Source organism: Zonotrichia albicollis, chromosome 6, assembly GCF_047830755.1.
Source record: "Zonotrichia albicollis isolate bZonAlb1 chromosome 6, bZonAlb1.hap1, whole genome shotgun sequence".
Lineage (NCBI taxonomy): Eukaryota > Metazoa > Chordata > Aves > Passeriformes > Passerellidae > Zonotrichia > Zonotrichia albicollis.
Genome location: NC_133824.1, coordinates 32,073,809 through 32,100,775, shown reverse-complemented (window position 1 = coordinate 32,100,775; position 26,967 = coordinate 32,073,809). Strand labels below are relative to the sequence as shown.

At 39.6% G+C, this 26,967-nt stretch overlaps 1 protein-coding gene across 3 annotated transcripts in view; it reads left to right on the top strand.

The window, feature by feature from the left end:
- Nucleotides 1-26,967, top strand: part of AMBRA1 (autophagy and beclin 1 regulator 1) — a 126,627-nt gene that overhangs the window by 20,810 nt on the left and 78,850 nt on the right. For all 3 annotated transcript variants that reach the window (XM_005480053.4, XM_014265467.3, XM_074543058.1), the window contains 2 exons: nt 11,754-11,840; nt 16,174-16,356. In XM_005480053.4, the coding sequence (XP_005480110.1) occupies nt 11,754-11,840; nt 16,174-16,356 (270 nt within the window). The remainder of the gene's footprint in view (nt 1-11,753; nt 11,841-16,173; nt 16,357-26,967) is intronic.

Sequence of the window (26,967 nt, the reverse complement as noted above, 5' to 3'; positions counted from 1 at the left end):
TTTCTGCCACAAGGGGGTAATGTTGCTTCTGCTCCTTTCTGTCTCCTTTCCTAACCTGAAAGTTTCCAAGTTCTTGTACGAAGGGTGGCTTGGAGACCCTCCCCACTCCCAAGGGTAGCTTATCTCTGTAGTTACCATACAATTGCAAGTTCTTTAGTGTTTGGAGAAAGGCGTAAATGCGGGGGATCCAGGTGGGAAATGGCTCTGTTACAGAATGCAAGCAAGGGAAGAGCTTGTCCTTTTGGCTTTTGTAAGGGTTTGAAAAAGACAGATGTGGATCTAAGGTGAGGCAGGTATTTCGTCTTTCTGATATGTAAATGCTCATGAGTTACGGCTCTAAAAGGCCTCGGCAGTCTTGTAGATTTCGTCTGGACTTCTTGCTTACTGCCTACCAAGCCTGTCTTTGGAGTCTCCCTTCTCAAAGGTTTTGTTTCATTTTAATGGCTGTTCACCCCCTCGGAGGACTTTTGTAATGTGGAGCTTGTTTTCTGGAGAATTGCTTGGCAGATGTTGGTTGGAGGGCTCTGTTTATTCTCTTCTTCATGTATGCCTTGAGCTATTACCTGAATTTTGGAGCTTTTCCATAAGGCAAAGAATATGTTTGGGGATTTTTTGTGTTGGATTTGGTTTTTTTCCTAGTGCAAATGGGTATGGTTTACTCAATGCCTTGAGGGGATGCCTCTTCCTGCTCAAAGTTGTAGGCACAGTGCTCACTTGTGATCGAATTGGGACCAGTCTATTGTTGAAGTAGATTGACAGGGTAGGAGGAACCCCATTCCTGCCCACCAGTGATCAGTGCTGTGTATGAAATGGAAAAGACTACAGTCACTTTTGCAGCTTTTTTTTCTGAGTTCATGCTGGTGGAGCCTGAGCTTCTTATGTGCAGTTCTGGTTTTTGATGTAAATGACCAAGGCTGATCGGATCTCTGCATGTACTGAGTTCTGGTAACTTTCTCACTCTGCAAAGTGCTGAATGAAAGGGTGTATGTCACTCATATCCTTGCTTTAACAACTAAACAACCAGAACACTTCCTTGTCCCCTGCCATGGATACAGAATTGCCTGGGAAGACAGTTCTGTGACTGACATTTACCATCAAAATCAGAGAGGAGAGTAGTGCTACTCACTTTACTTTTTGGGGGACAGGAACCAAAACAGGAGGGAATTACCTTATCTAAAGCTACAAATGTCTCTTATGGTGAAGACAGAACACATACCTAGTGTGTTCTGCCTTTTGTTCCATTCCTTATTTCTCAAAATCTTTGTAGTTGCTATTTTTTTCCTAATTGCTTACAGCAGTTGTGGCTTGCTTATTCACGTTATTAATATATATTGTGGCAGTGATGTTGAGCTCACAGAGAAAGGGAGGCTTGAGCAGAAGGGCACACCTGAGCTGTGGAGAAGAGACTGGCTCAGACTGCACATCTGTGGGAATGTGGCCTGTGCTAAATCTAGACATACCCACGTAATTTTCTTGACTCTTTTTGTTCAGACCCATTAGTTGTGGGAACCTTGCTAGCCTTGCTAGCCTTGCTGTCCTGCCATTTGTAGTTTGACTCAGTATTTTGTTTAAAGTTATGGTGTGTAGACCTTACTGGTGCTGTGGAAAGAAGGATTTTTCTGACAAGCCTTGTAGGCTCCATGTGCACTCTGATAGTTTTGGAAGAGTTTATGCTGGGCTGTTATCAGACTTGGTAAGAAATAATTCCAAAGATGTTTTTTTACTGTTCTTGAAAATGGTGGTGACAGAGATAAGTAATATCTCAGCAGTTAGTGAGAGTATTGGGGTAAATAGAAATTATAAATGGATTTGCCAACAGAGAGAAGAGATTTGGGTTTGTGCTTGGGAAGATGTGCTTGAGGAGAGAAAGCCAGAACTGTGTGATATGGGAATGATGTCTGTAAACGTTAGCCAGGACATGTTAGAGTGAACAAAGACCTAGTTTGTTGTCTGTTGTGAGCATAAAGTGAAATGATAGTCTGAAGGTGACATGAGCATTCAAACATGATAATTAGCATTGTTTATGTGTGAGATGTGCAGGCTGTGGACAAACTTGGTGTATATTGTTTGTTTGGCCTTTACAACAACTGGAAAATACAAATTCATTTTATCATGAGACTGTAAACATAGCCTGAATATAGGAGAAGCTGCCATGGTATCTAAATAGTCAGTTGATGCCTTTGTGAGCTCTGGGTAATTACAGTCACCCTTCCAGCTTTGTGGTTTTTCCCCAGCCTAAGCCTACTGTCTCTGTGTGGGCAGGAAAGACTCTTTTACTGAAGTTCTAAAAGTTTGAGCTCTTTAGTATGCTGCTAGTTACGTGGAAAAACAAGTGAAAGAAGTGCCTGTTTTCTTGCACAAATATTCCTTCCCCTGCCTTTGGTAGTTTCCTGATTTAAGAATAATGTAAGGTTGCTAGAGCCCTATTCTTCACTGAGAGTAGGTGGGCAAGAAGGATGATGCCTTGTGCTTTCCCTTCTTGCAGTAACTGATGGAGGTCACTCCCTGCTGCTGAGTTTCCCCCAGTGCTCTAGGAGGCTGCACATGTACCTGCAGCCTCCGCCAAACTTGCAGAAAGGCTTAAACTGCTTTTTTTTTCTTTTTCTTGGCCTGAATTTAAATATGCAGCAATGACTGTAGCAGACTAAAAGAAATCCATTTCCCTGTGTTCCTCTTGTAGCAGCTTGACTTGCAAACTATAAAGGTGTAAAATGCAGGTATAAAATAACTCCTTCTCAAATACCTTCATAGTATTTTCCCATGTGAACCATTGCCCTTATTCCACCCCTCTTCTTAGTCCAGGCACAGCAGTGAGAAGTTCACCTATAAAAGAAATGGGTAAAGTTTGTTCTTCTGCAATCTCCAGATAATAGAAACATCTTTTCCTACAAGTGTCTTTTCTATGGGAACTGTTCTGGAGTTTCACCTGTGCAGTGTGGCAGCAAAGAAGCTTACTGAATTTGAATTAAAGTGATGTTTTAGTGAGAATAGAAGAAGTATATGCTTCCAAACTGGCTATTATTTTTGCTTCTGTTGACATCTAGAGTTGGGTGGGGTTTGGGGCTTTTTTGGTGATGTTTTTGTGTGTGTATGTATGGGCTTTTTATTGGGTTGAGGGGGGGGGAGGTTGTTTGTTTTTGTTATTTGGGTGGGTGAGTTTTGATTGTTGTTGTTGTTTTGGGCAGGTTTTTTTGTGGGGTTGTTTGTTTTTTTGAGGAATGCATATTAGAGGACTGTAGCCCAAAGATCTTGAATAAACACACATTGCTCAGAAGTTTAAAGACAGCTGACTTCAAACAGCTAGCTATTTGAGGATACCATAAAACATATCAGTTCTCAACTTTCCTGCGGAGAGGGAAGAAGTGTGAATAGCTCCCCGCTCTTGAAAGCCATCCTTTGTTAGGGTGTCTGTCTCCTCTGTTGTCTGCACGAACTTTCCCTGCAGCCACCTGATCCAGCTGCTGCAGGGTGGCAGCATGTCCTGACAGGCTCACTTGACCAGGTACAGTTGCTCCTGTTTCTGTTCTTTTACCTGTGTGTCTTGAGTTCATGTGGTTGTATTCTGTCTAGGGGATGATGCTCAGCTTGTGATTAGTGGAGGTCTGTGACGTGCTTAAACTATCTAGCTGTGATTTTTAGAGCTTATAGTCTGGCTTCAGATAAGTCACATTAAAACAGTGTCTAAGTTTCAATTTGGTTTTGGTTTTTGCCAAGAAACAAGTTTTGGGGAGGCTCTCAGACCTACTGTTTCAGATTTGCTTGCTCATCTAAAAGCTCTCTGTGGCTTTCTTCACTGTGGGGAAGAGCTGGAGATGTTGGCATTGTAGTGTGCCTTTTTATTGTAATACAACCCTGGAATTTTTAGATATGCATTCAGTTTACATGTACTCCATGTGTGCACTCACTCTTCATGCTCTTTAGAAATACTCACAGCATGGTGTGGCTGGAGACAAAGTGCCTATATCAAATTATTTGCTTCTTGTTACAATGAGAATCTGGGCTGGAGAACTTGCAGTAGGGCAGCATTCATCTAATCTGTGGGCCTGGGCCAAGAGGAGAGAGGGAGACCTGTGATTTGACTCATTAATACAACTAAGCAAAAGAATGATGACTCTGGATTTCTCCAGTTGAGCTGTTCTGGTCTGTTGAATAGCTAGCATGCATTTTAAACATTTTCCACATACATATTTAACTGATTGCACCAAATGGCTGTTTGTGTGATGATGTAAGTGACCTCCTCCCTTGCTCTTCTTGAGAGAGCACCTGCTGAAACTGAAGGCTGTAAATAAACAGGGTTCTTTATCTGCCAGGAAACTGACTCATTTTTCTGCTTGAAATGCATTAGTATGAAATCATTCCTGTCTTCCTGAAGTGGGAAGGCTGGACTAAGTGACTGAACTACCCTGGCAGTCATTTGTTGACCTGACTTTCTTTTTTACTCCAGCGTGAACAAGAGCATTTTAAAGGGATTGCTTGATTTGTGATGAGACCTCTGTTTTCATAGCGTTAGAAAGCTATGGAGATAACAGTATGGCTTCTGCCCCCTCAAGAAAGACACCTCCTCTTCAATTCCCTATGGAGAAACATGAGTTATATGTAATTATCCCAGAAGCTGACGCAGATCTGTGTGTGTGGGTAAGCAGAGATTTCTGCTGGCCACAGTCTGTGGTGTTGGGAACTCCCAGAACAAGGAGAATTTGAAGGAGTCACACAGATGAAGGTAGGCAGAAGAGCCCTCAGAAGAGTAAAGCTGTGTGCAGGCTGAGGGAGTTCAGTGTGTTCTGGCTATGCTTTTAAACTTATGATAACTAGAAATCCATACCCTCTAGCTGAATTTCTGGTATAATGGCATGTTGTTAAGGCTCTAGGTGGAAAAATGCGATGTCTGTCTTCTGCTTGGTGCAGGTACCTGCCCCATCCTGAGCACTGGTGTGAAACTGCCACTGTAGAGCAAAATAGCATGTGCAGTACCTGAACTGATTTTAATTTCTTTTCCCCTCCTGTCCCTCAAGATTTGCCCCTGCAAAATGAAAGTGCAAGCTCTTTCATTGTTTTCTTCGTGTTGGACTTACTGCCAAAACTGATCAATGCTTCTTGCTGTAGCTGGTCTTGACCCTTCTAATGTCTGTCATGGATGTGTGCTTCCTCTTGCTTGTTGAAATGATGAACTAATCATTACCCAGATGCTGTATGATGAGCACATCTCCATAATGCTCATTCATATTTTGTTCTGATGCATGGCCTTTTTCAGCAGGTGAAGTAATAGATTAACAGTGCAGCCTTGAGTCTTCATAAAAGAATCTGTCATTTTCAGTAATGTGACTCTCCCTGTGATGAGCTCTAAAGTTGCTGTGTAGTTCTTGCAGTGCTCATTTCTGCTGTTCAAACTCTTACTGACACTTCCTTGTTTTGTGTAATTGTGCACTTTTTCTCTGCACTCCTTCCCGTGTTGGCTGAAGACCTTATGTGCTGTCTCTTTTCTGACTGAGAAAACCAGTTTGTTTTCTACAGGATTCCTGCCCAGAATCAGTGAAGGGGAAACAATCACTTTCTGTGATAACTTCTGCCTTGTATCAGATCTACTTCTCTGAACAACTCTGCACCTCCAGCTGGGAAGGATGTCTTCTCTGTCCCTAGTTGCACCTTCAGAGTTAACACAAGTTCTTTCCCTCAAGCAGGCCAAAGTGTTCTACAAGGCTGTGTTTGGAAGTTGTCTCTGATCACATATTGCATCTTTGGTTTCTCTAAAAAAAGGAAATTATGTTATAAAGGCTTCTTATTGTATGGAGTAACTTTAAAAAAAAAGGTGATGAAAAGGCTGCCTAACAGGGTTTGGATAGAAAGACAGCCACCACCTCTAGTTCCTCACTGAGCATGGGTTGTTTGGCACAGATGTGAACAAGGGGATGGAGGAGCTCCCTCCGAACTGTAAAAGTGACTGTTGAGGTTTTAATGAATAGTGATATTTTCAGGTTATTTATCTCTTGCAGATGCTTAGAACTATATTAAGAAAAGCTTGATCCTTTTGTTTGACTATATTTTCTCTTTTGGTTGTCTTTTTCTGACCTGTCTTAATCCAGTCTTGATGCCAGGCTAAATATGTCCAACCATAACCATGTGAAAGCTGAAGCAGTCTAGAAATGTTAGCTTAGAGGTATCAGAGCAGATTATGTTAAGAACTTAATTTTAGAACTCATTTTTTCAGGCAATCTTTAGAACAGCATACTGATTGCTTTTTTATTTTAAGCTTGAATATGAAACTGGTGAAGAGCAATAGTGTTTTTCTGTTCGACAAGGACTACAAAACTTTTATGAAAAATGAAGCTATGGAACAAAATGCTTGATGGTTTCTGCTTACATGATTTTCATTCGCTTTTTGAAAGTAGGAAACACAGTACAGATGTCTGAAATATTTTTTTCCTATTCCTCTGAGAAAAGGGACAGAAAATATATCCAAGCCAGTGCATTTGATTGTTTGAGATTTTTATTTAAAATAGTTTTCTAGCTCTCTATCAAGGCTATAATTGATCTTCAGGAATGAATTTGGTTCATTAACAGTTAATTGAGCTCAAGGTTTGAGGGAGGGTATTGGTGTTATTGGACACTGAAGAACATTCAGCTGTTTTCATGCTTTAGCTTTCTTACCATCTTTAGGTTACGTGTTGCCTGGCTCTAAGAGGAAGATGATTGCAGGGAATCTGGTTTTAAACTGTTGCTATTCTTTACCTTCTTATGAGAAACCACAGGAGCACATTCACAGGGATGAGTACTCAGGGGAACTGAGAACTGACTGTAAGTTGGAGGACTGAAAAAGGGATGTAATATGTAGTGTGATAATTTTCACCTCCAAATGGGCAGTGTGCAATATAAAAGTCTTTTAAGGGAAGACATAAAGCCAGGGGAGGAAAATCAGAGGCTGCCAAGAGTCATCAATATACTTTTCCTTCAAAGGATAACTAGGAATTTTCTTTTTAAAGCTATGCTCGTATCTGAAGACTGGGAGTAGGGGAGAGGTAGGTGTGATTGGTGTCCTTAGAATGCTTCATTTTACTGGTTTGCCCTGGTTGTTGGTGTAGAGCAGCTTAGGAGGATGGCAGCTGACTGAACACCCCTTTGATTCTAAGGAAACAACCTCAGTGCTGTTTGTTAACACCTCCCTTTTTGGGGAAGAAAACCCTTCCCTCCGTGTCTCTTGGAGTAGCGTTACTCAGTAACGCTCGTGCTGTGACAGCAAATCTGAGATGTGGTGTAGGGCTGCATTTCCTTAGAAACTATTACTGAAAAGTGGAATTTGCTGCTGTTAAGTATCTTCTCAAAGCCCCTCTGTCCCAAAAGGCTTTGGTGGAGATGCTCATCCCCGTGGGGAGAATGGGGGTATGGTCCAGTGGCTGATGTGCTATGAGGAGATTGCTTCATGCTTCTGGCATTCAGCTTCATTCCTGAAAATGATCCCTTTTCTGCTTATAATGTCTTGTATCTGTGAATTCCTTCTCTTTCCCTTGACTATAGGTGTCCTGTGACTTGAGGTCTGCTTCCTTTACCCCATGCTAGTGATTGCTGCAGACCTGAGTTAACAGAGCAAGTGTAGAACAGCAGTTCCAGAGTTGTTGATGTCTGACAGAAAAGGAGCCTGATCTTAATCAGAGAGTTGAGATTTCAGTGCTGCTGAACAGAGGCAATTTGTATCTTGTAGTAGTGTTAATAAAAAAAATAAACCCAACAAGAACTACAATCCCCCTCCTTCTAATTTAGCAAGCTGGAACAGAAGCATCTCCTAGGGTGAGCAGAGTTAATTTTCATCATTTGCAGGATTGACTGACATCGTGGAGGTTGATAATGGGCGATTTTTTTTCCCCTGGTAAGCGGGGGAAGAGAGTAGAAATTGCAGTTTCTCTGCTAATTGTACTTTATATGTCATTTGTGACAATTTCATATTGTCTAGACAGAGATAGTGGAGCAATTGCTTCCATAGAACCTAGTGTTAGCCTGTTACATATCTGGATAGCAGAAATGGGGGATGTGGGAGAGGAGGAGGTTGCTGTAAGCTGCAGAAAGGATTCAGGAGTCAAGCATGATCTGCTGAAATGTTTCAAAAGGAGATGCAAGCAATATGCATTTCTGTTCTCTCTTTTCATGCTTCTCTGTTGGAAACTTAAATGTTTAGTGGCTAACAGTTTACAGCAACAGAGCTACTTCTCTTCATCTATGCAGAATTAGCAGAATTGCTCCCAACCTTACATTTACTGTGGTAGTGAATTGGACTATTGGACTACCTTACACTTTGGCTTTACTGAAAATAAATAGTCTGTGTCTTTTTTGGGATTTCGGGTGCCAGAAGCTATGAGTGTAACACCAAAGACTTGGCAGAATGCAGCATGATTTACTTTAAAAATCTTTATCTGCACCTTCCTGAGGGACAGTAGGTTACATTACCAGTGACACAGATGAGACACTTTGATTATTATAGCAGAGTATCTATTATTGAACCCATTTGACAGTATAAATGCATTTGGATTTGTAACTTTGGGACTCAAGGGCTAAGTCTAGAATGAGTTAGTTAAAAATGGATTTTATGTGTGCTTAGTACTCTGCCTCAGTACAGGTATTGTTATTCTGTGGAGCATAAAGCAGAGATGGTCTGTCTGGATCTCATGAGCTTGCTTGTTGCCTTGGTTTGGATGTTTTGCCCTTTATGTGTATCTAAATTTCTCTGTTCATTGCTCTGTGATCTGAGAGGGCACGGTTGTAGGATAATTAACTACCAATCAGACTTAAAATCAGCTCTGGCTTTTAGCAGTTACTGTTAACTGAATTAATTATCTTTGTGCACATGATCTGAATGTGGCCCTAGTATGTGGCCTGTGTGCCTCAGTGTGAGGTAGTGCAGGAGCTGGATTTGTTTTTGTCAGCCTTGGAAGGCTCCACTGGAAAGGCCATCTTAACTGAGACCATTCAACTTGCACAGTGCAAGCTTAGAAAGGGTTCTGGGGGATGTATTTATTGGAGTGTTTGTAATCCTGTTCCTTACAACCCAGTAACTACTGGTCTTCCACGGGAGCCCTTCTGGTGAAGCAGCTTCTGTTGCTGCAGGGATGGAGTTGCAGCCTGTTCAGGGAATGTCACAGGGCTGTTGAAGCCTGGAGGAAGTCTCTTTACCTGGACACTTGGCCATCCTGGGCTCAGGGAACTGTTGGTTACTAAGGTAACCTGTACCCATTCTCATCTGAGGTCCCAAGTAACTGCTATAGCAAGACTCTTCAAATATATATTTCTAGGATCTGTTGCAGTGTGGTGGTGAGAATTATAGATTCCTGAAAGTGCTGTTCCCAAGCCAAGCAGAGGGTCTCCTGGCAGACCCACACCAGGTTACAGTGATGTGTGCCCTGCCTCTGCACCCTTGTGGTGTCCTCTGTTTAGTATGGGTTTTGATTTCTTTCAGCATAGCTGCCAGATGCTTTCTGAAGGTGATCCCTCAAAGTCAATGGTCATCTTAGGTAGTTGCCAGTTTTTTTAAAGGTGAGAAGACGATTATGGGGGGAGAATACCAGGAAACTTCTTTCTAACAGTGTTTGCTAGGCTGTGCAGCATGTACTAGTCATCTTCCCTTGTGGCTTTGATTTTACTGTCACTTAGTGGGCAGATAGAAAGGAGATGGGATATGTAGTGTGTAGGCATCAAGACTTTTTACAGGGGTGAGTTTGATGATTATTTGTGTGTACATATTATCAGAACACCAAAGGCATTGCTCACGTTAGGAGGAAGCTGCTGTTTCTGTTTCAAGTTGTGACCCTGTCAGAATCTGCATGCTCTGGAAGCTCTTTCTCCTTGGCTAAGTCCAGTGATCAGGCAGGATGTTCCAGCCTTGACATATCCAAGTTGCTTGCAAAATGCTGGGTTTGGAGCAGCTTAGAAAAGCAGATTTCTCAAAAGCATGTTGATATTGCAGTGGCAGTAACCTAGTCTCAGAGCCAGTGGTTTAGAAGGGACCAGCTGCTTGAGTAGGTAGAATATCCCTTCTGCTAATTTTAATCTGTCTATTTTTCCCCTAGAAGGAATTAAAGCAGTTTATGTGTGATGCAACTAATAGGTATACCTGTATACCTCCCAGGTGTAGGACTTCAGGTATATCTCATAAAGCTGAAACACTGTTCATTCTGGATTGGCTCTTTTTGCACATATGTACTTGGAGCAGAAGGAAGGGTTTAGTAAGACAGAATTAAAGTATAAGGACTTTTTGGGTAACCACGGGATTCATGATATCTGGCAGTATTGAATATTAGAGCTTTTGACTCAATAACTTAGGAACCAGGAGAATTAATCAAACTCAAAATTTGAGAGATTCAGAACTGTTCTTGAATAAGACAAATGGTTGCCAAACAACTTTGTGCTAGAAAGGACGGGATTTCTTGCCTTATGCATAGTCTCAGTGCTTTGCAGCAAGTTTCTCAAGCTGACACACACCTTTCCAACTGGGAGACTGAAGCAATCTCTCGCTGTTTCCTGTGTTCTTGATCTGTAATGTAAATTGAAGTATTTTTCTTTTAATTGCTGGAAGACAGTAAATATTTTTCTTAAGATACTGATGGGTAGGCTGCTGCTAGGAAAAAAGATATCTCATTTGGAATTCTGCTGTCTTTATGTGGCTAGAAATGGGAGGTTGGGTGTGGATTTTATCTGGTCCTTCTTCCTGTGTTAATACTTGCTGTCCTGCACTGCAAAGGCTAATGGATTATTATGAGTGTGGGGCTAAGGATTCAAATCTTTCTCAGCAGCTGTGTGTGTGAGTGAGTAGAACAGATGTGGTGTTGGACCTCTTTGATTTTCAAACCACAACAACTTTCATTAAGTTACAGACTAAAAAACAAAATTTAGCAGGAGTTCTGAGATAGAAAGACTTGAAAGGGAACTCAGCAATCTTATAAACGTGAGAGTTGTTTTTTCCACTTTCTGTACCTGTCCCAAATCATCTCTCTTGTGTTAATCTAATGGCTGCAACAGGCCATGAGTCATTCTTGAAACAGTGCTGTCCTCTGGGTTATGACAGAAGCTAGACAGAGGTGCATGTAGAAGCCAGGGTGGGGGACATATTCCTGCTGTATACTTCTGATTCTGCTGCCTTCATGATTCAGTCTCACTTCTCGTATATTCAGGCTGTCTGGCTGCATTTGCATGCATTGATTTCTTGAGTGAATATTTGTTATCTCTCCCTGTGGCTGATTACAGTACAGAGGAAAAGAACATTTTAAATTTTTGCAGTTTTGTAGAAAACCTCTCTTTTAGAGCCTGAGACTAAGATTCAAGATCTTAGTATGGATAGACAGCAGTGGTGCCCTTAAAGTCCACATGTTAACATGTGTGTTCTTTGTCCCCTGCTCCCTGACCCATTCCATGTGTAGCCACCTCTGAGTAGGTAAGAATTTGACAGATGGCCAGTGCAGTGGTAGTGTTTATGGACCTAATATATTGGGGTGGGTTGTCTCCAGAGAAGTGACATCTACATCTTTCTCTTGGAACTTGGACATGGCTATGGGAGCACTCTTCTTCCTTACCTGAGGTGTTCTTTCTCCTGTGCAGTGAGAATATAAAACTTTGAATACCAAAAACACGCATGCCATCAGCGAGTGGTTCAGTATGTTGCAGAATTCTCTGCACTAGTGATAGAAATAGTCTTAAGAGGTTTCAGAAAGTAGGTCATATATAGGAAGGATGTTCCTGAATGGTCTTTGATGTTGTAATTTGTTTTGCCTTTCTAGGAGGTTGCTGGAGTCTTCCCTCATTTCATTATCTCGCTATGATGGAGCAGGATCCCGGGAACATCCAATCTACCCAGATCCAGCCAGGTAAGATCTCAATGCAGTCTAAAGGCATTTAAATTTTACATGCAAAAGCATAACTTCAGTATAAGTCACTGAAACCTCTGGCAATTGGGCTTATCTCCTTCTTAATGATCTGCCATGGGGAAAGAGCAAAACAAGTGAGCAGATGCTGTTAAGTCTGGGGGGAAGTGAGGAAAACAGGAAGGAATTACTGTTGAAGTAAACACATAAGAATTCATGAAATCGTTTGGGGTGGAGAACACTAGGTGGCAAGCAGGTCCAACAGTAAATGAGCTATATCAATATATTAAAAATGTCTTTTGAAGAAAAATGAATTAAAAAACAAATAGTCTTGAATGCAGTAAAGGGAATTAGGAGGTAGTGTGAGCAGACAACGTGCTTAGAAGCATGAATTGCATAAATGTATCTGTACAAGAGAGAGCATAGCCAGAAGGTTATGTATACTTAACTAAGAACAAAATACTGACAATTATTTTTGAAAAGTCATGAATCATTGACATTAGGCATAGAAACACCTGTAGTGCTGCTTAATCTTCAAAAGAGGTGGGAGTGTTTCAGAGGACTAGAAAAAGCAAATGTGGCAGTTATCAAAAATGGAAAGAAGTGATCTTTGCAGTTTCTATTTAGTGTATTAAGAAAGCAACAGATGGGATAATGTGACCCAAAGACTCTGTCAGAAGAAATGATAGAATCGTGAACAGCAAGTGGCTTTGGAAACTTTCAAAGAATAAATCATGACAAATAGATCTTTAGATGGGTTTAGGAAAGCTATGAATGAGGAAATGCAGTAAGTGTAAACTCTATCTGATTTAGCCTTTTGGGGAACTTCTTGCATAGTTGTGTGAATTGAAGGCTAGTAGGATTTATCATAAAGAAGAGTACAGGAATGCCACTGAAAATTAAATCTTGAGTTGCTGAAGGATGTTTGTTGTTTTCTGAGGTTTGGGGTGGGTGAGGGGGTTGTTTTCTTCGTCATTAACCCAAAAATGTGCATTTTTATACAGATAATACTCTTAAGTACAAGTTCTGAAATAAAAGGTTGCAAACTGGCCAGATGGTATAATTGTGTTGGTAAATAACTCCTTGCTAACTGTCTCTGTAGGTAAAGCCTTGTAGAGGTGAAATCTTATATTTGGCTTTTTTTCCGTTTATTGTGAAGAAAGTTGCCTTGTGAAGTTAATTCAAAGGCTTAGGAATGATGTAAACAAAACTGTAGTGAAGTAAAAGTAAGGTGGAGTATGTGGCTTGTGTATAAGATCCTTGGCAAACCAACCTAGGTGACTGCTGAAGGTCTTGGCAACTGCCTGTCAGAATTGCTGATAAATGTAAAAGCTTCTAAATGGCAGTTGGTTGAATGGCAGGAAAAGGGATTGATTTACCTGGAAGGAGGAGAATTATATTCTACAAATGTTGATTTAAAGCTCTTATTACATTCAGGTTTATTTTTGAATGCCAAAAGCTGCTTTATTGTTGGAAGTGCACCATTCATTGTTTCTGGAATGCCTTGTCCAAAGCAGGCAGATTGACAGAGCAGAGATTTTAAGATCTCGTTCTAGCTCTCTGGGAGCTGCCTTTTAAAAAAGAAAAGGAGGGCCTGCCTAGGTGTCTGAATTTTGTTTTTCCCTTTTATAAATGTCTACTGTGATGTAAGAAAATGTAAGTATTTGTAAGAATAAAATGTAAGAAAATGGATCAATGCCTGAATCATTTCCTAGCATAAGAGGAATGGTCAAAGATATTTTTCTACTTGAAGCCATTTTAGAACTGATGCAGTGCTCTTCATGTGACAGTTCAAGTGGTTTTAGGTTATGGTAGAAACTAGAGTAGCTGGAGTTTATAAAGAGCTTTGGAAGAAAAGTCCAGTTTTGAAACTCTTCTAAGAAGGTTAATTTGTTCTGGTAAATGTCACTGTCCTTTTCAGAGAATGCGATTCATGGAGGCGTGACCAGTACCAGCTAGAAGTTTGAGTGGGATAGGATTAGAGTCTTCCTCCATAAACCTTACTGGTTTGCTGGGCTAGTAGGATATTTTTAACTGTCCCTTTAACTAGTTGGAAATTTGAAAAGTGATTAAAAGGAGTGTTACTGCATTTTGAAGGGTTTTTTGGTAGCATCATAAGTTCCAAATGTAATCTCTTTGAGAAGCTAAATAACAAGGTGGAGAAGTGAAAGGTGAAATAAACACATCTGTATCTATTAATAAACATCTGTATGTGTCTGTGTGTGTTTGTGTTTTAAATATATATTAAATATGTATACCTCCTTAAGACTGCACTGTTTCCAATGGAGTCTTTTTTTAAAGAGTACATAAACTACATGATCTGAAAAATTTATTTTTGACAGCATGTGTATGTGTTAGGTTTGTTTCTGCGTTCACTGTCTGTAATGGTGCTGTTTGAATAACCTAGGTCAGCAGTGAGGCGGGGAGAATATTTTTTGAAGTTCCCTCAGATTTAGAATGAATATTTTGATGTAGACTGCAGCAGTATTTTTCAGTGGTCTTACTGAACTTCACTAAGGTCAGCTTGGCTGTTCTGTCATTCTCCACAGTTTCCATATGTACTGGGCTCAGAAAATAATCTGCAGAAGAATTAAATTAGGCTGTCATCAAAGAACACCTACAATAATTGTTTTTTTAAATAGAAATACTCAATAAGAATTGCATATGCTCCTAGACTCCATATATATATATATATGTATGTATAAAGCATCACAGTGTTTGTTGGATATATGTCTAGAAAAAAAATCTAAGCAGCTAGAAAGTGTTTTATTCCTTACACCTTTCTCTCTGTGTATCAGACTTAAGCTTCTTGTGTTGTCTTTGAGATCTTTTTCAAAGTCTATTCAGTGCACACACCGTGTGCTGTTAGGAAGCTGAATGTGACATCTTGTCATTGGTTATGGCCACTCTTTATTGCCTACTCTTTCTTCTAACAGGTATCACCACGTTTTTTCTTCTGGTGTCCTGCAGAATTTTAGAAGACTGCTAAACTCATTCTTCATATTCTTCTGTAAAATTTTCCCTTGGTGTGATACTAGGGAAAATAAAAGTTTCAGTGGTTACACTGCTGGACTGCTGTGACCACTGTTTGTGTTTGCCAGTGTTTGCCCTGTTCCTGTGTTTTTTTTTTTTTTCTCTGTACATATTTTGGTGTAGTTTTTTTTTAGGCATGCACAAAGGCGTTGGCTTATGGAAAAGCCCAGAGAAGAGACCAGCGCATTTATTAATGTGCATCTGTAATGCCTTGCTTTTTTGTATTTGGCCTATTAAGTCTTATGGGGAGTAGAGAGAAGTGATGTGTTTGTCCAGCAAAGCCTTCTTCTTTATGTAGGCATGAGCAGGTTTATCTCATTAAACTGCATAAAAGATTCAGGAGGAATCAAGCTGAGTATGTTGTTCCTCTTACCCTTTTGATGTTTTTTTGGCTTAAGTTTTAACACCTCTGAACCTGTAATCTGTCTCCTAAACTTGTCCTCCCCCCAAATTAGAATTCAAGTCTAACCAAATAAGGCTAATTAAATGGTAAATCAAGCATCTGAAGTGTCTGGATTTTAACACTGAGTAAGTGTGTCACAGAAAACATGTGTGAGGAGCTGTGGATATACACAGGGTGGGAAAAGAGAGTATGTGTTCACTCTCAAGAGAGTAATGCTGGTGTGTCATAGCTGATGCAAACAAATGCTAGGTTATGCATGAGAGAGAATTAAGAGTTAATAACAGAGGAAAGGTTTCCTTTCAGGTGGGATGCAAGGCTTTTAAAGCTCCACTGAGCATATACCTAGTGGATCTGATAAAATTGCTGCTATATAAAATCCCTACCATTTAGATTACAAAGTAGTTAAAGATATGAAACCTTTTTCTCCTGATTGATATTCTGTGGTACTCCCTAACTACCATCAAGACAACAGCACTTTCCTTCGGTGTTTATCTGAACAGTGCTGCTGTTTGGCATTGCAGGCAAAGTTCACATTGAGACTGGGTTTGGTTCTTTTAAGGGATGCTTGCTGAGCTTACTAGAGTGAACTGGTAATAAATGAATCAGTGAGCTCCAGAGAGTACTGAGAAGCAAATTTCTCTCTTCTGTGGATGAGCTTTTTGTCTGTAGGTACTGTGTGGTGCTTCTGTTTGCAAAGGGGATCATGTGGGATTGTAGCATATAAAGGGAAAATTACTTTTCCTTGCTTTCTGTATTTAATCCATCTTACAGATAAAATACAAACAATCAGCCTTGTGATAGGCTGTTACTGGCCTCGCACTTGGAGTTCAAAAGGAAAAATAGGGCTGGCTGTCATTCTAAATTTATGTAATGAGTATTTGTGTATCTTTTCTTGCTCAGGTTGTCTCCTGCTGCATATTATGCCCAGAGGATGATCCAGTATCTTTCCCGGAGGGACAGTATTCGACAGCGCTCTATGCGATATCAGCAAAACCGTCTCCGCTCTTCCTCCTCCTCTGCTTCCACTTCAGAGAACTCAAGCCCATCTGTGGAGGGAAATGATCTGGAATTTGAAGATTTTGAGTAAGTGTGTGTGCTGCTTAGCCCTCTTGCTTGCCACTGTTGTCAGCACAGGTCTGCTTTCTCGTTTCCTACTTGGAAATAAACCATATTGTTTATCAGTTGAAGACACCTTAGGCTTCTTGTAGGAACAGATTAAGTAATTCAATCAATAATTACAGCATTGATTGCTAGAAATAGGTCTAGTCACTTCTATTATGAAAATTAAGTATGTTGTAGGGCTACCTTCAACACATTAGGTATCTCAACCACATTTAGAAGACTGGTTAAATAAAGAAAATGAGATTCTTTTTCTCCAGTAGAACAGATGGGGAGCCAAGAGTTTTACTTGAGTTGTCAAACCTTGAGACAGAACAAGAGTCACTAAGAGGCTTTGCAAGACTTAGTTCTTTGGTCTAAGGCTATAGGAGACACACAGACATGTCCCGTGTTCTGAGTGGTTCTGCTGACGAACTTTTAAAATTTGTTCTCCAGCATCTGCTTTTGGACTTCTGGTGATATGCAGTGTAATTCCAGCAAAAAATTTATTGCAAATTTTTAATAAATTGAAGAGTATAGTAATGTATTCCTTACATGGCATATAGACCAAAAGCACAGGAATTTAGATTAAAATCCATTCTAGCAGCAAAGAGACTATAACTTTTCTAGCCTGTCTTCAGTGATTTCTTTTTAAATATGGGATAATTCCTGAGTAGCCTTAAGTATTTCACTGAATTTTCCCCCATTTGTGTATACTGCAATTAAAACAAAGGATAATTCTGAGCAGGGTTGTAGAAGTAGTCTGTGGTTGTACTGTAGTATAGTAGGGTGGTGTGTTTGATGGGAGCTGTGAACTCCTCAAAAAATCTGGATTGTTATGTTGCAGCTGCCAGCAAAGGATGCTGTCAACTTCCCTACTATTTTAATTTGCACATTCACTTGCTTGCAGTGGCACATACTTGAGATGACATGTTATTAAAGCTCCATGTCCTTTGTTTCAGGATAAAGTCCCTTTCTGAAGGACACTAGTCGCACTAGCTATTCCCAAAAGCAAGATATTAATCCCTTTCAGACTTTCAAGTGGTGGTAGACTTTTTTTTTCCTTGAAAGTTCTGTGAAGCTGTCATTTCATGCTCCAGCAATTGAATATTCCGAAGTACAGGGTCAGAGAATGTCTTTCCCTCTCATTGTGGCTTTGTTTGTGTAAAATGTAAATGAGGGCAGATAAACTATTAGGCAGTGACTCTTTCTGCATTTTCTCAAGCATCCTTGTGGTCTGGAAGAGCAGAAATACGTTGGCTGCTGGGCCTGTTTTTGGGAAGTGGGTGTGTTGCAAGCGTAGACCTTACTATTTCTATTATTCCATTTTATTTGTCTGGGGCAGCTTGTTCTGCTAGAGAAGTAAAAGATGGTATGTTCTTTGTTCACAGAGCCAGGCAAATGCCTGTAGAGAAGTGTGTTCCCCTGCAGATAATGTTCACACAGTAAGAACACCCAGTCAGGGAAGCAATTCAATCAGCCATACTGAGGTTGTCTTTCATTTCATACTGAGCAAAAAGTGTTTATTCCTTAAAGTGCAGTGCCTGACTTTGTTGGTTGAATATTTCATATCAAATTCTGGTCTGTGCATTCAAGACCTGCTGCCTTTTTACTTCTCTGCTTCATTATTTCTCTTGGCTGATTAGAGAGCACTGCTATGCAGGGGTCCTTAGAGCTGGAACTCCTCGTGACTCAGTTGATTTCTTCTGCTGAGACTTCACAATTAAATGTCTTACAGAGTTCTTGCTTCTCCTTTGGCTCCAGTATCCCTCCTTCCTTGCTTGTTCACCTGTGCAGCCATGTATTACTTCATGGATGATTTTTCTTGCTGTGGTTCAGATGCCCTGACTTCCTTGTGTCTCCAGACTTGATATGGGGAAAGGGTGGTGTTGCCGCTGTGTCTGGCTGTCTGCAGCTCATGCTTTTCTCCTGAAATACAGGGAACTTTTTTTTCCATAAAAGCCAGAAAATTGCCTTGGTGCTTTATCTTTCCAATGTGGCTAATATAATGGATAAATAATCTCTTTTTGTTTCCCAGAGATAAGGAGAAGGGTGTAAGGGACATTAAACACCAGTGCCTTTTACTGTGCATAGAGCACTGGGCAAGGAGTGAATCCTGTGCTTGTGCAGGATGCTTGGGAGACAAGCTTCCTCTTCTTTCATATTTTTTGGGATTCAGAGATTTTTTCTCTTCAAAAATTCATTTTGTCTTTTTTTCAGTTTTCTTTACCTAATGGCTTAGTAAGGGAAGAACTGGGCCTATGTACTGTTTGTGTGTTTATGGCCTCTAAATTTAACTTTAAAGCCTCTCCTGCGTCTCAGTCAAGGGTGAATTCATTCATAAATACATTTAGTTTATGATGACAGTAGAAGTAGTGTTGGTATAAGAATCTGAAGTCGTGTTTTTTATAGGTGTTAGTAATATCCTTCTTTTACACCAGCTTTTATGGACAGTAGAGGAGGGAGACACACTATACCTGTGTTTTTCAGTCTAAGATGTTCTTTCTCTATATGTGCTCCCTGTGTTTAACCTGTCACTGTTGTCATCTTACTGCTTATTGAATGCAGCTGTCAACTGTAAACTTAGTCATGTCTACATAAAAGCATTTAATACAGTTTGTAATATATATACAGATTGTAATATTAGGTTATTGCCAGATAGATTGATATGAGTGGGTTTTAAGGTTAGCTTTAGTAGAATCCTAAGCTAAAATGAAAAGACTTCCTGAGTTGTGGAATAAGAATCTCTGAATGAAGAATGACATAATTTTAGTCTTCCAGCATAACTGGTAAAAATAGATTCTTTATAGACAAATTATACATGTTGAACTTTCTAATTTCAAGTTCTTATTTGAGTATCTCATGTTTGCATCACATAGTAAATTGAGATTTTTAAAGCTAAACAATTTTGACTTTTTCAAGAATTTTGATGTGGTCTCTTTTATAGATTTCCTTTAGTCTAGAACAGCTCTCTCATGTTGAAGCCCGTGGGTTATGCTTCTAGGACTCCTTAGATAGTGCAGTCTCTGTTATTTCATTTGTAATTCCAAATTTGTCACCATAATAAGAATGTGGAGGTGTTTCTGGAGGTGAATTTTGGCCATCTATGTCCCTTTTTGTCTGAAGTAACTATGGGAACAAATACAGAAGTACAGGTTTGTTTCATCTGTCAGACTGAAAAGCAGATATAGGACAGTGTACCAGCTCTTAAAGCCTGAGTCAAACCCTTCACTGCAGTTCAAAAAAGGCTTTCAAGCTAAGGCTACAGGTGTGACTGTGGCTGACTCCTCTGTCTATTTTTGAGTGAGGGCTGCCTGACAGAATATAGATAAGAAGGAGCTTGGAGATAACACTATTTTCATGTCTCCAACTTTTCCCTGTTCTGTTTTATCCTTTCTCCTTCCCTGTAGGAGGGTTTGTGCTGGCATGGATGCACTCAGTTGTGCCATTCTCACAGGCTAGGAAAGTCTTTTTTGTGTCTCTATAACAAGATGGGCTTAACCTCACAGGCCTGAAGTCTTGTTTTAGTGCTTCATCTGTTTAATTTCTTTTGAGACACCATGAGCATCCAGACAGAAAATATGAGAACTGTTGGCACTGTTTTACTGGCCCTAATGGACCTTCTAGTTTTGTTGGAAACAGGCTCTTGCTTTGTAAAGATGATTAATCAGTTAGGAAAAGCTTACAAGATTGAGAGTGATGTTATTTGGCTTTATTTATCACTTTAAAATCCTTTTGTTTAAGGTAAGTTCTGGACCAAAAGTTGGGGTTTCTCAGATGGGCATCTTGCAATGGTCTCCTCATGAGTGCATGAGATACATGAGTATCCATCATACTTGCCTCCTGCCATTTTTGGTTGATTTATTGACACTGTCTTGGCAAGAACTGCCAAATCTAAGTTCTTCCAACAGCCTCTTGTCTCGAAGAGATGACCTGCCAGCCAACTGCCACTGTATTGAAGCTGCAAGTCTTACTTCCAGTGTCTTGTCCGCAATTTTCATTCATTTTGGAAAATAGTATTGTAGATTCTTTTTGACCTCTTTTATAGGTGAAATGTTTGGTTTGGGAGTCCAGTTTTTGTCATAGTTAGTGCTCCACTTCCAGCTGGCATTCTGGTTTAACTTTCTGTGTTAAGAAGAAAAGTGCATGTCTGATTAGATATTTTTGTGTGAGATATCCAGGCAATCACTCTTCTTCTGGAAAGTCTTCATTTAAAGTATATTTTGTTGTTAGCTTCTTTAGGAACCTTAACTGGGACACTAATACTTGACAATACTAATTAGTAACTGTCTGGATGCAATCATGTCTGAACTAACATAAAGCACTGTGAGAGAAAAGGGAAGACAATGGCTGTGGCAATGTGGTTACTCAGTAGTGTGTATTTGGGTAGAAAGTTTGGTTTTGGATTCTGTTTATTGGTCATCTAGTGGAATGGTAGAAGTTTTTGGTCTGATTGTGTATCATTGTTTGCTAGAGACACAGTGCAATGGGAGTACTAACCTGCAGCAGTGCAATCAATTCACTGTGCACCTTCTGGCTTCCCTTAGCACACCATCTACTGAGAGCACATGGGTAGAGCTTGGACTCTTTTTGTAAAATCTTGGTCTTTACTGCCCTCCTTTACAGCTGTCCACCGTGCACTCATTTATTTCAGAGTGGCTTTTTTCCTATCTGGCAACCTTCATGTTCTGCAAAAGAAACTTCTTCAAATAGTAGCTAGGTTTTCTTGTCAAAAGAGAGGAGAGATTGGAATGATTAAAGCTTTTTTGTGACACTTTAAATAAGTATAGAGCTTTTGATCTACAGCTCCAGTATGCTGAGACAAGCTCTGTCATTATGGAGAGAGAAGCATGAGGAATCCCAGAGGTAAAGAAGGAGGTTTACTTTGTTGGGGGTCTGTAGGTTGATGGTATGCCAAGTGTTAAGCTCTCATAGGACATAGTGAAGGTGGATAAGAGAGATAACTTGATCAGTGGTATGCTTTTGTTCTAGAAATAGTGATATCATTTCCAAACTACAAGATTTCTAAAAGCAATTAGGGTGGGTTTTTTCCTTTTTCTCCTTGCCATCCTGATGTTTACATCTGCAGTTAAAAAGAGACATATAGGAGATGTGAGAATCTTAATAGGCTCTTCATGTCATTCGAGTGCTGATGGAAATGGATTTTTAGGGTCCACGACAGGTCATTATACTGCAGAAAATGTAGCCTTTTTTCCTGGAAATCTTAGATGAGACAGTTTGTTATCTTTCTTGAGCATCTACAAATAATGTTCTTGTTAGCAATTTGCTATTTGAGTTCAAATAAAGCAGGATTTGTTGAGTTCACATAAAGCAGGCTATTTGTTTCTTTCTTCCCAGAGCTCCTTTATCTGTTTTTGTGGTTTTTTCATCTGCCTTTGTTTCTTGCCTCACATAGCACTGCGTCATTGTTTTTGATGAAGATGAGCCTTTACAAAACTGGCTTTCAAAGCAGATGCAAATATGTGTAACTTGGTGGTCACTTTCTGGGTTTTTTTTCTTCCCTGCTAGAGGTTTCTGAAGCAGTTACCACTGGGCTGTTTGTTCCAGATACACAGCAACTTATGTTAACTATATTCATCATCTTAAACACAATTTCAGGCAAGACAGTTACAGGTGCTGGATGAATGGGAGTGATACTGAACCTACTCTTTGAACTTAATTTTTCAAGGATTAGTTAGAGTGTTAGCTTGTCTTGTGATCTACTCATAGTAGCCTGCAGCTTCACTTTCTCCATTCTTTTAATCTTTTATCTTTTGTGACAGTCGTCTATATTACCCTTATCTTGGTCATAATGTCTAGTAATGTTGCATCGATGCAGTGAACAGGCAATAACTGTTTTCTTGCAGCAGTACTGCAGGATTTTGCTAACCTCTCCAGCATAATGTTGCTTTACCATTAAGTCACATCCCAGCAAGGCAAGTGTTTTCATATCAGGGTGGTGAAAGAATGTGTGCCTTTGGAAAGGTGGCAGTTGCCAGAAAAGCACCCATCATACTCCATACTGTTGGTTGCCTGAGTCCGTAGAAACAATTCAGTGTCAAGATGGTAATTCTGAGTTTTTCTAACAAATCTAAACTCTGTCCATTGTTTTCCTTTTGCTTTTATTTTGTGTCTGTGCAACTCAGACATCAAACTAGGTCACCTAGTAGGTGAAGTCCACTGTTAATGAGAGTAATTAGGAAGCAAGCTGTTACTGGTTTGTTGCTGGCCATGCAAGCAGGTAGTGGTCTGCATTCTTGAAGCCCATAGGTCTAACAGATTAGCGTTGCTTGTGAAGTTATGGTTTCAATTCTGTTTCCTTTGCAAGCATAACAGTGTGATGGATTTTTTAAAAAAGAGACAAAAGTTGATGCCTCTCTAGCTTTGTCTGGCTGCTGCTGTTCCTGCTTTCTAATGATTCACTGTAGCTGTGAAGTGTATCAGTCTTATTCTAAAACAGCATTATCAGTTTGTGAGCCCACCACACAGTGAGCTGATTAAAATAGAAATAACTGGATCATGTGCCTAGAAAAGAGTGAGTGCTTCATTCTAGTTCCAAATCAGTCTTTCTCTGAAGCATTTAATCCTTGGCATTTTACAGGCAAGTACTGCAATTTCTCTTGACCTCTCATATGTGATACTTTTCTGAAACACTTGATCTCCTGAAGTGCCATTTTTAATCTTGTAAATACATTTTCCCCTGAGCAGTGCTTTGAGTGGTAATCAAAACTGGGGGGTTTGTTTCTCTTCGGTCAGCAAAGCCATCAGTAACTCAACAGTCTGCTATTTTATAGGAAGTTTTAGTTGATAAATAGATACACATTTTCTCTGGTGGTCCTTTCCAAAAGCTCCTAGTAAGAGATTGGCATTTCAGCCTTCAGAAGAATGCAGAATGATGGAAAGGCTTGAGTGACTTGTTTAACTTCTTTATCAATTACTGTGTTAAAAATCTGTTCTAGTTCCTGTCTCTCCAGCTGGCCACCGTCACTCTTGGTAGTTTCCCTACTATTTTTATTTTTCAGTTGGTTTTGGCTTCCAGTCTTGCACTTGGGACCTCACTCCACAACCGTACATTTAGTGTCAGGAATGTATTTTTGTGTAACAAATGCGCATTTTTCTTGTTTTTCTTGTTTGTTGTTGTTTCCCTCAGTTCTGCCTCAAGTACTTCTTCAGTAATGACTGTATGCTTCAGAGATGGGTTTATAAATGTATAACTTTTTTTTTACCAGATTATGTGTGTTCTTTTAGATATACTTTAAAAAAACTGTACAGTAGTCATTTAAATCTGTGGATGTCAATATTTGTACCCTTTTTGATAGAACCTATGCTCCTGGCTTCCTTCTTTGTATCAACTTGTGGAAATAACTCTCCTCTTAGATAAGTTAGTTGTCTTTAATGTTTCACCTTTAACATAATCCTGGTTTTAGGTGAGATACATTTGTCCAAGGAGCCAGAAGTAGGGTGATCCCCTTTTCCTGGTTTGTAACTTCTCCAAGCCTTGAGGATTTTGAGTAAAGTAGCACACGCTGTACGGAACCTTTATTTTTGAATAAGACACTAGTCTAGCTCATCTAGGAGATACTATTTTAGCTACTATGCCCCTATGCAGAATTGCAACCATCTTACAGTGTGGCTTTTCCTTTTGTCTTTTAGGATGCCTGTCGCTCACTAAAACATTCAGAATGACAATGATTTATATTGGTGTTTACCTCTCTATTTTGAGAGGCTTATTTACTGGAAGTGCTCCCATTTTTCTCTAAATTGATTTCTGTTAGATGCTCAGGATCTTGCAGGATCAGACAGATTAAAGTGTTAATATCTGGTATTTGCTGCTTCTCTGAGTGGTGAAGTTAGTAGTTAACTTTCTGTCATAGTGTTCCCAACACTGTATGTTACCTAACCCATCAGGACGGTGCTGGAAAGTAATCAACATGTTCTTAGAACCACCAGCAAAAGTGATGTTCTCTTCCTCATCTTTTTTCCTACTTCTGTACCCTTTCTAAAACACAGTACACGCTTTGTCTTGGAGTACTACGTAACTCTAGAAGAGTACACTCTTCTAAAGTTGTATGTCATGTGTTTTCATCCAAATCAGCAGTGAATCCTGTGAAGTAAGTTGCAAGTTTTCAGGATCTGCTTCTGCTTTAGTATGGCCAGTTTAATATGCCATCTTCCAGGAACCCACTTTAGAGGATTTGCAGTGAGACCTGACCAACCAGTAAAGCCAAATGAGTATGCAGTGTCTGGTAACCTCCTCTGAGCTCTTGATAGGATCTTTGGGCTGCTCCTGCCCTCTGTCCTATCTCCTCTGAAGTAACCTGCTGCAATTAGCAAAAAAAATACAGCAAGTCAGTACAGATAGTTCACATTTTCTCAGTGCTTCAAACATTGTTTTTTTCTGCTGCATGAAGATGGTGCAACTTCCAGTGTTGACCTTAAAGGAAAGTAGTAGATGCCACTCAAACAATTATTTAGCATTTCTATTGTATGTGAGTGTCTAACCTATGCAATACAAATTGATTTAGTATTTTAAATTGGATTGCATGAAACATGATGAAATGCTGAAAATATGAAAGAATTGGCTTGATGTGATACAATTTGATTCCTCTGAACTTACATGGCTTACTGGTGCTGGCTTTGATAATTAAATGGCTTTTCAAAATGGTCATTGTTGACCTAATTCTATTGGCAGTGTAGTCAGTGGGAGTTTTAATATTGACTACAATGGGAACAGTTAGACCAACAGATTGCATTAGAAATCCCATGCTGTGTGTTTAATTTCACTTCCTGATACAACAATCTCTAAATATTAAAGTGAATTCTTGCCAAGACAGAAAAGCAGAACATGGCGCTTTTTTTGTCCTTACTGTCTTCTGTATCCACTGTTATTAGTGCAGTAGCCAAGTTACCAGATGAAAAGGAATGCCTTTTTCTCCAAACTTTAGGATGCAAAATTTTGTGTCTCTTTCTCTGTTTTCAGAGCTGGTATTGCTGGTCCATTAAATTTACATTAGTCAATTTTTTCTCTCAACAATCAAACAAGACAACAGAAGAAAAATCCAAGGGGATTTGACTGTCTTATCCAATTTAGGATAAACTTGCATCCTTCTTATGCCCTATTAAATGTCCATATTTCTCCTGAATTCTTGGGTATTGCTTTCTTTTCATGCTCCATTGTAGGTTGATGTTAATAATATTTCTCCCCTACCAGCTCTTATTCTCCACATCACTGTTTTGATTTGTGCCACCATGGTATCTGAACAACTGATGAATAACCTGAATTTTGAGCCAGACCTTAAAAGTTATTTTGTCCATTTGTTGGTTCTTCCAGTTTTCCTGCTGAGACAAATTAGTCTGTTAATAATTAGAGTATTACATTTCCCTTGTCGCCTTGCTGTGGTTTATTTCATTTACTTTAGCAAGGTTATTGAGTTGCTTTATAGCAGAGGCTTTTTTTTAGTGTAGATTCACACACACACTGAGGAATTTGCTTTCCACTTCTGCAGGTAATGTTAATTAAACTATCCAGTGTGAATCATTAGCTAATGAATCTGTAGGTAGTTGACACTAAATAGAAAGTAGAGCATTAGATCTTCATCAGTACTTTAGGGAGCCTTGGAAACTTCTCATTTCTTGCTGGAGTGCTTCACGCTGGCACTGCAGTGTGCTAACATCTGCTCTCCTCCCTCTGTCAGCAGGCTGTGTATGGTACAGAAATAACACAAAGTGCCACCCATTTTCACCGATCTGTAGGGCATTCTTTATTTTCCTTTTTAGAGGGTGCAGAAATAATCTTCAGCTGACACCAGGGTAATATCAGCAGTTCTAGCTTTGCAACACTAGACTAGACACTCTTTCATGTAGTTGTTGAGCATGGGAGTTTAGATATAAATGACTCTATAAATTAGTAATTCAGAGTAATGTTTAGTAATATTTTTCTTTATTCCAGGAGAGTATAGCTTACACTTCTACTTACAGTAAATAGGAATTCTAGCATTCTTGAAGGATAGCCACTTTTCTTACTCCCTTCAGTCTTGAGTTATAGGACAGGTGGCCACTGGGATGTGGGTTTGTGATTTTTATTTGTTTTTTTAAAGGGATGTTAAAAATATATGTCTGTCTTTTGCATTAGTAGAGGCTGTCTCTGTCATGGTGAAAACTGAAAAAAATCCTAGTCTATATTTTTCCCTTTTAGGCATTTTCCCATATTGTCAGGAGATTCTGTACGCAGTAAATAAATAGGGAAGTACAAGATGGACTTCTCACATCAGAAAGTTGCCTTGGTTAGAAAATGTGTCTGAAAATGATTTTGTAGATGCTAAGAGTTGTGGCTAGTAGTAATTAAAAAAACTTGAACAATTAGTTCCTCTAGGTCTCTTGATTTAGTCTGTAGACTTTGCCCTTTTATCTCCTTATGTTTGCTGGAGCTAATTTTTCATTCATTTTGAAACCTGCTGCTGAGATTCTCTTCAGCTGGAGAGTTCTGTAGAGTGTAGTCCTGCTGTTGGTGCTCTTGCTGATACTTGTCCATTACAAAAGTGTCTTCCAATTCCAATAAATGTCCAAAGTAAATAAAAACCCTGAAAACGGTTTCGT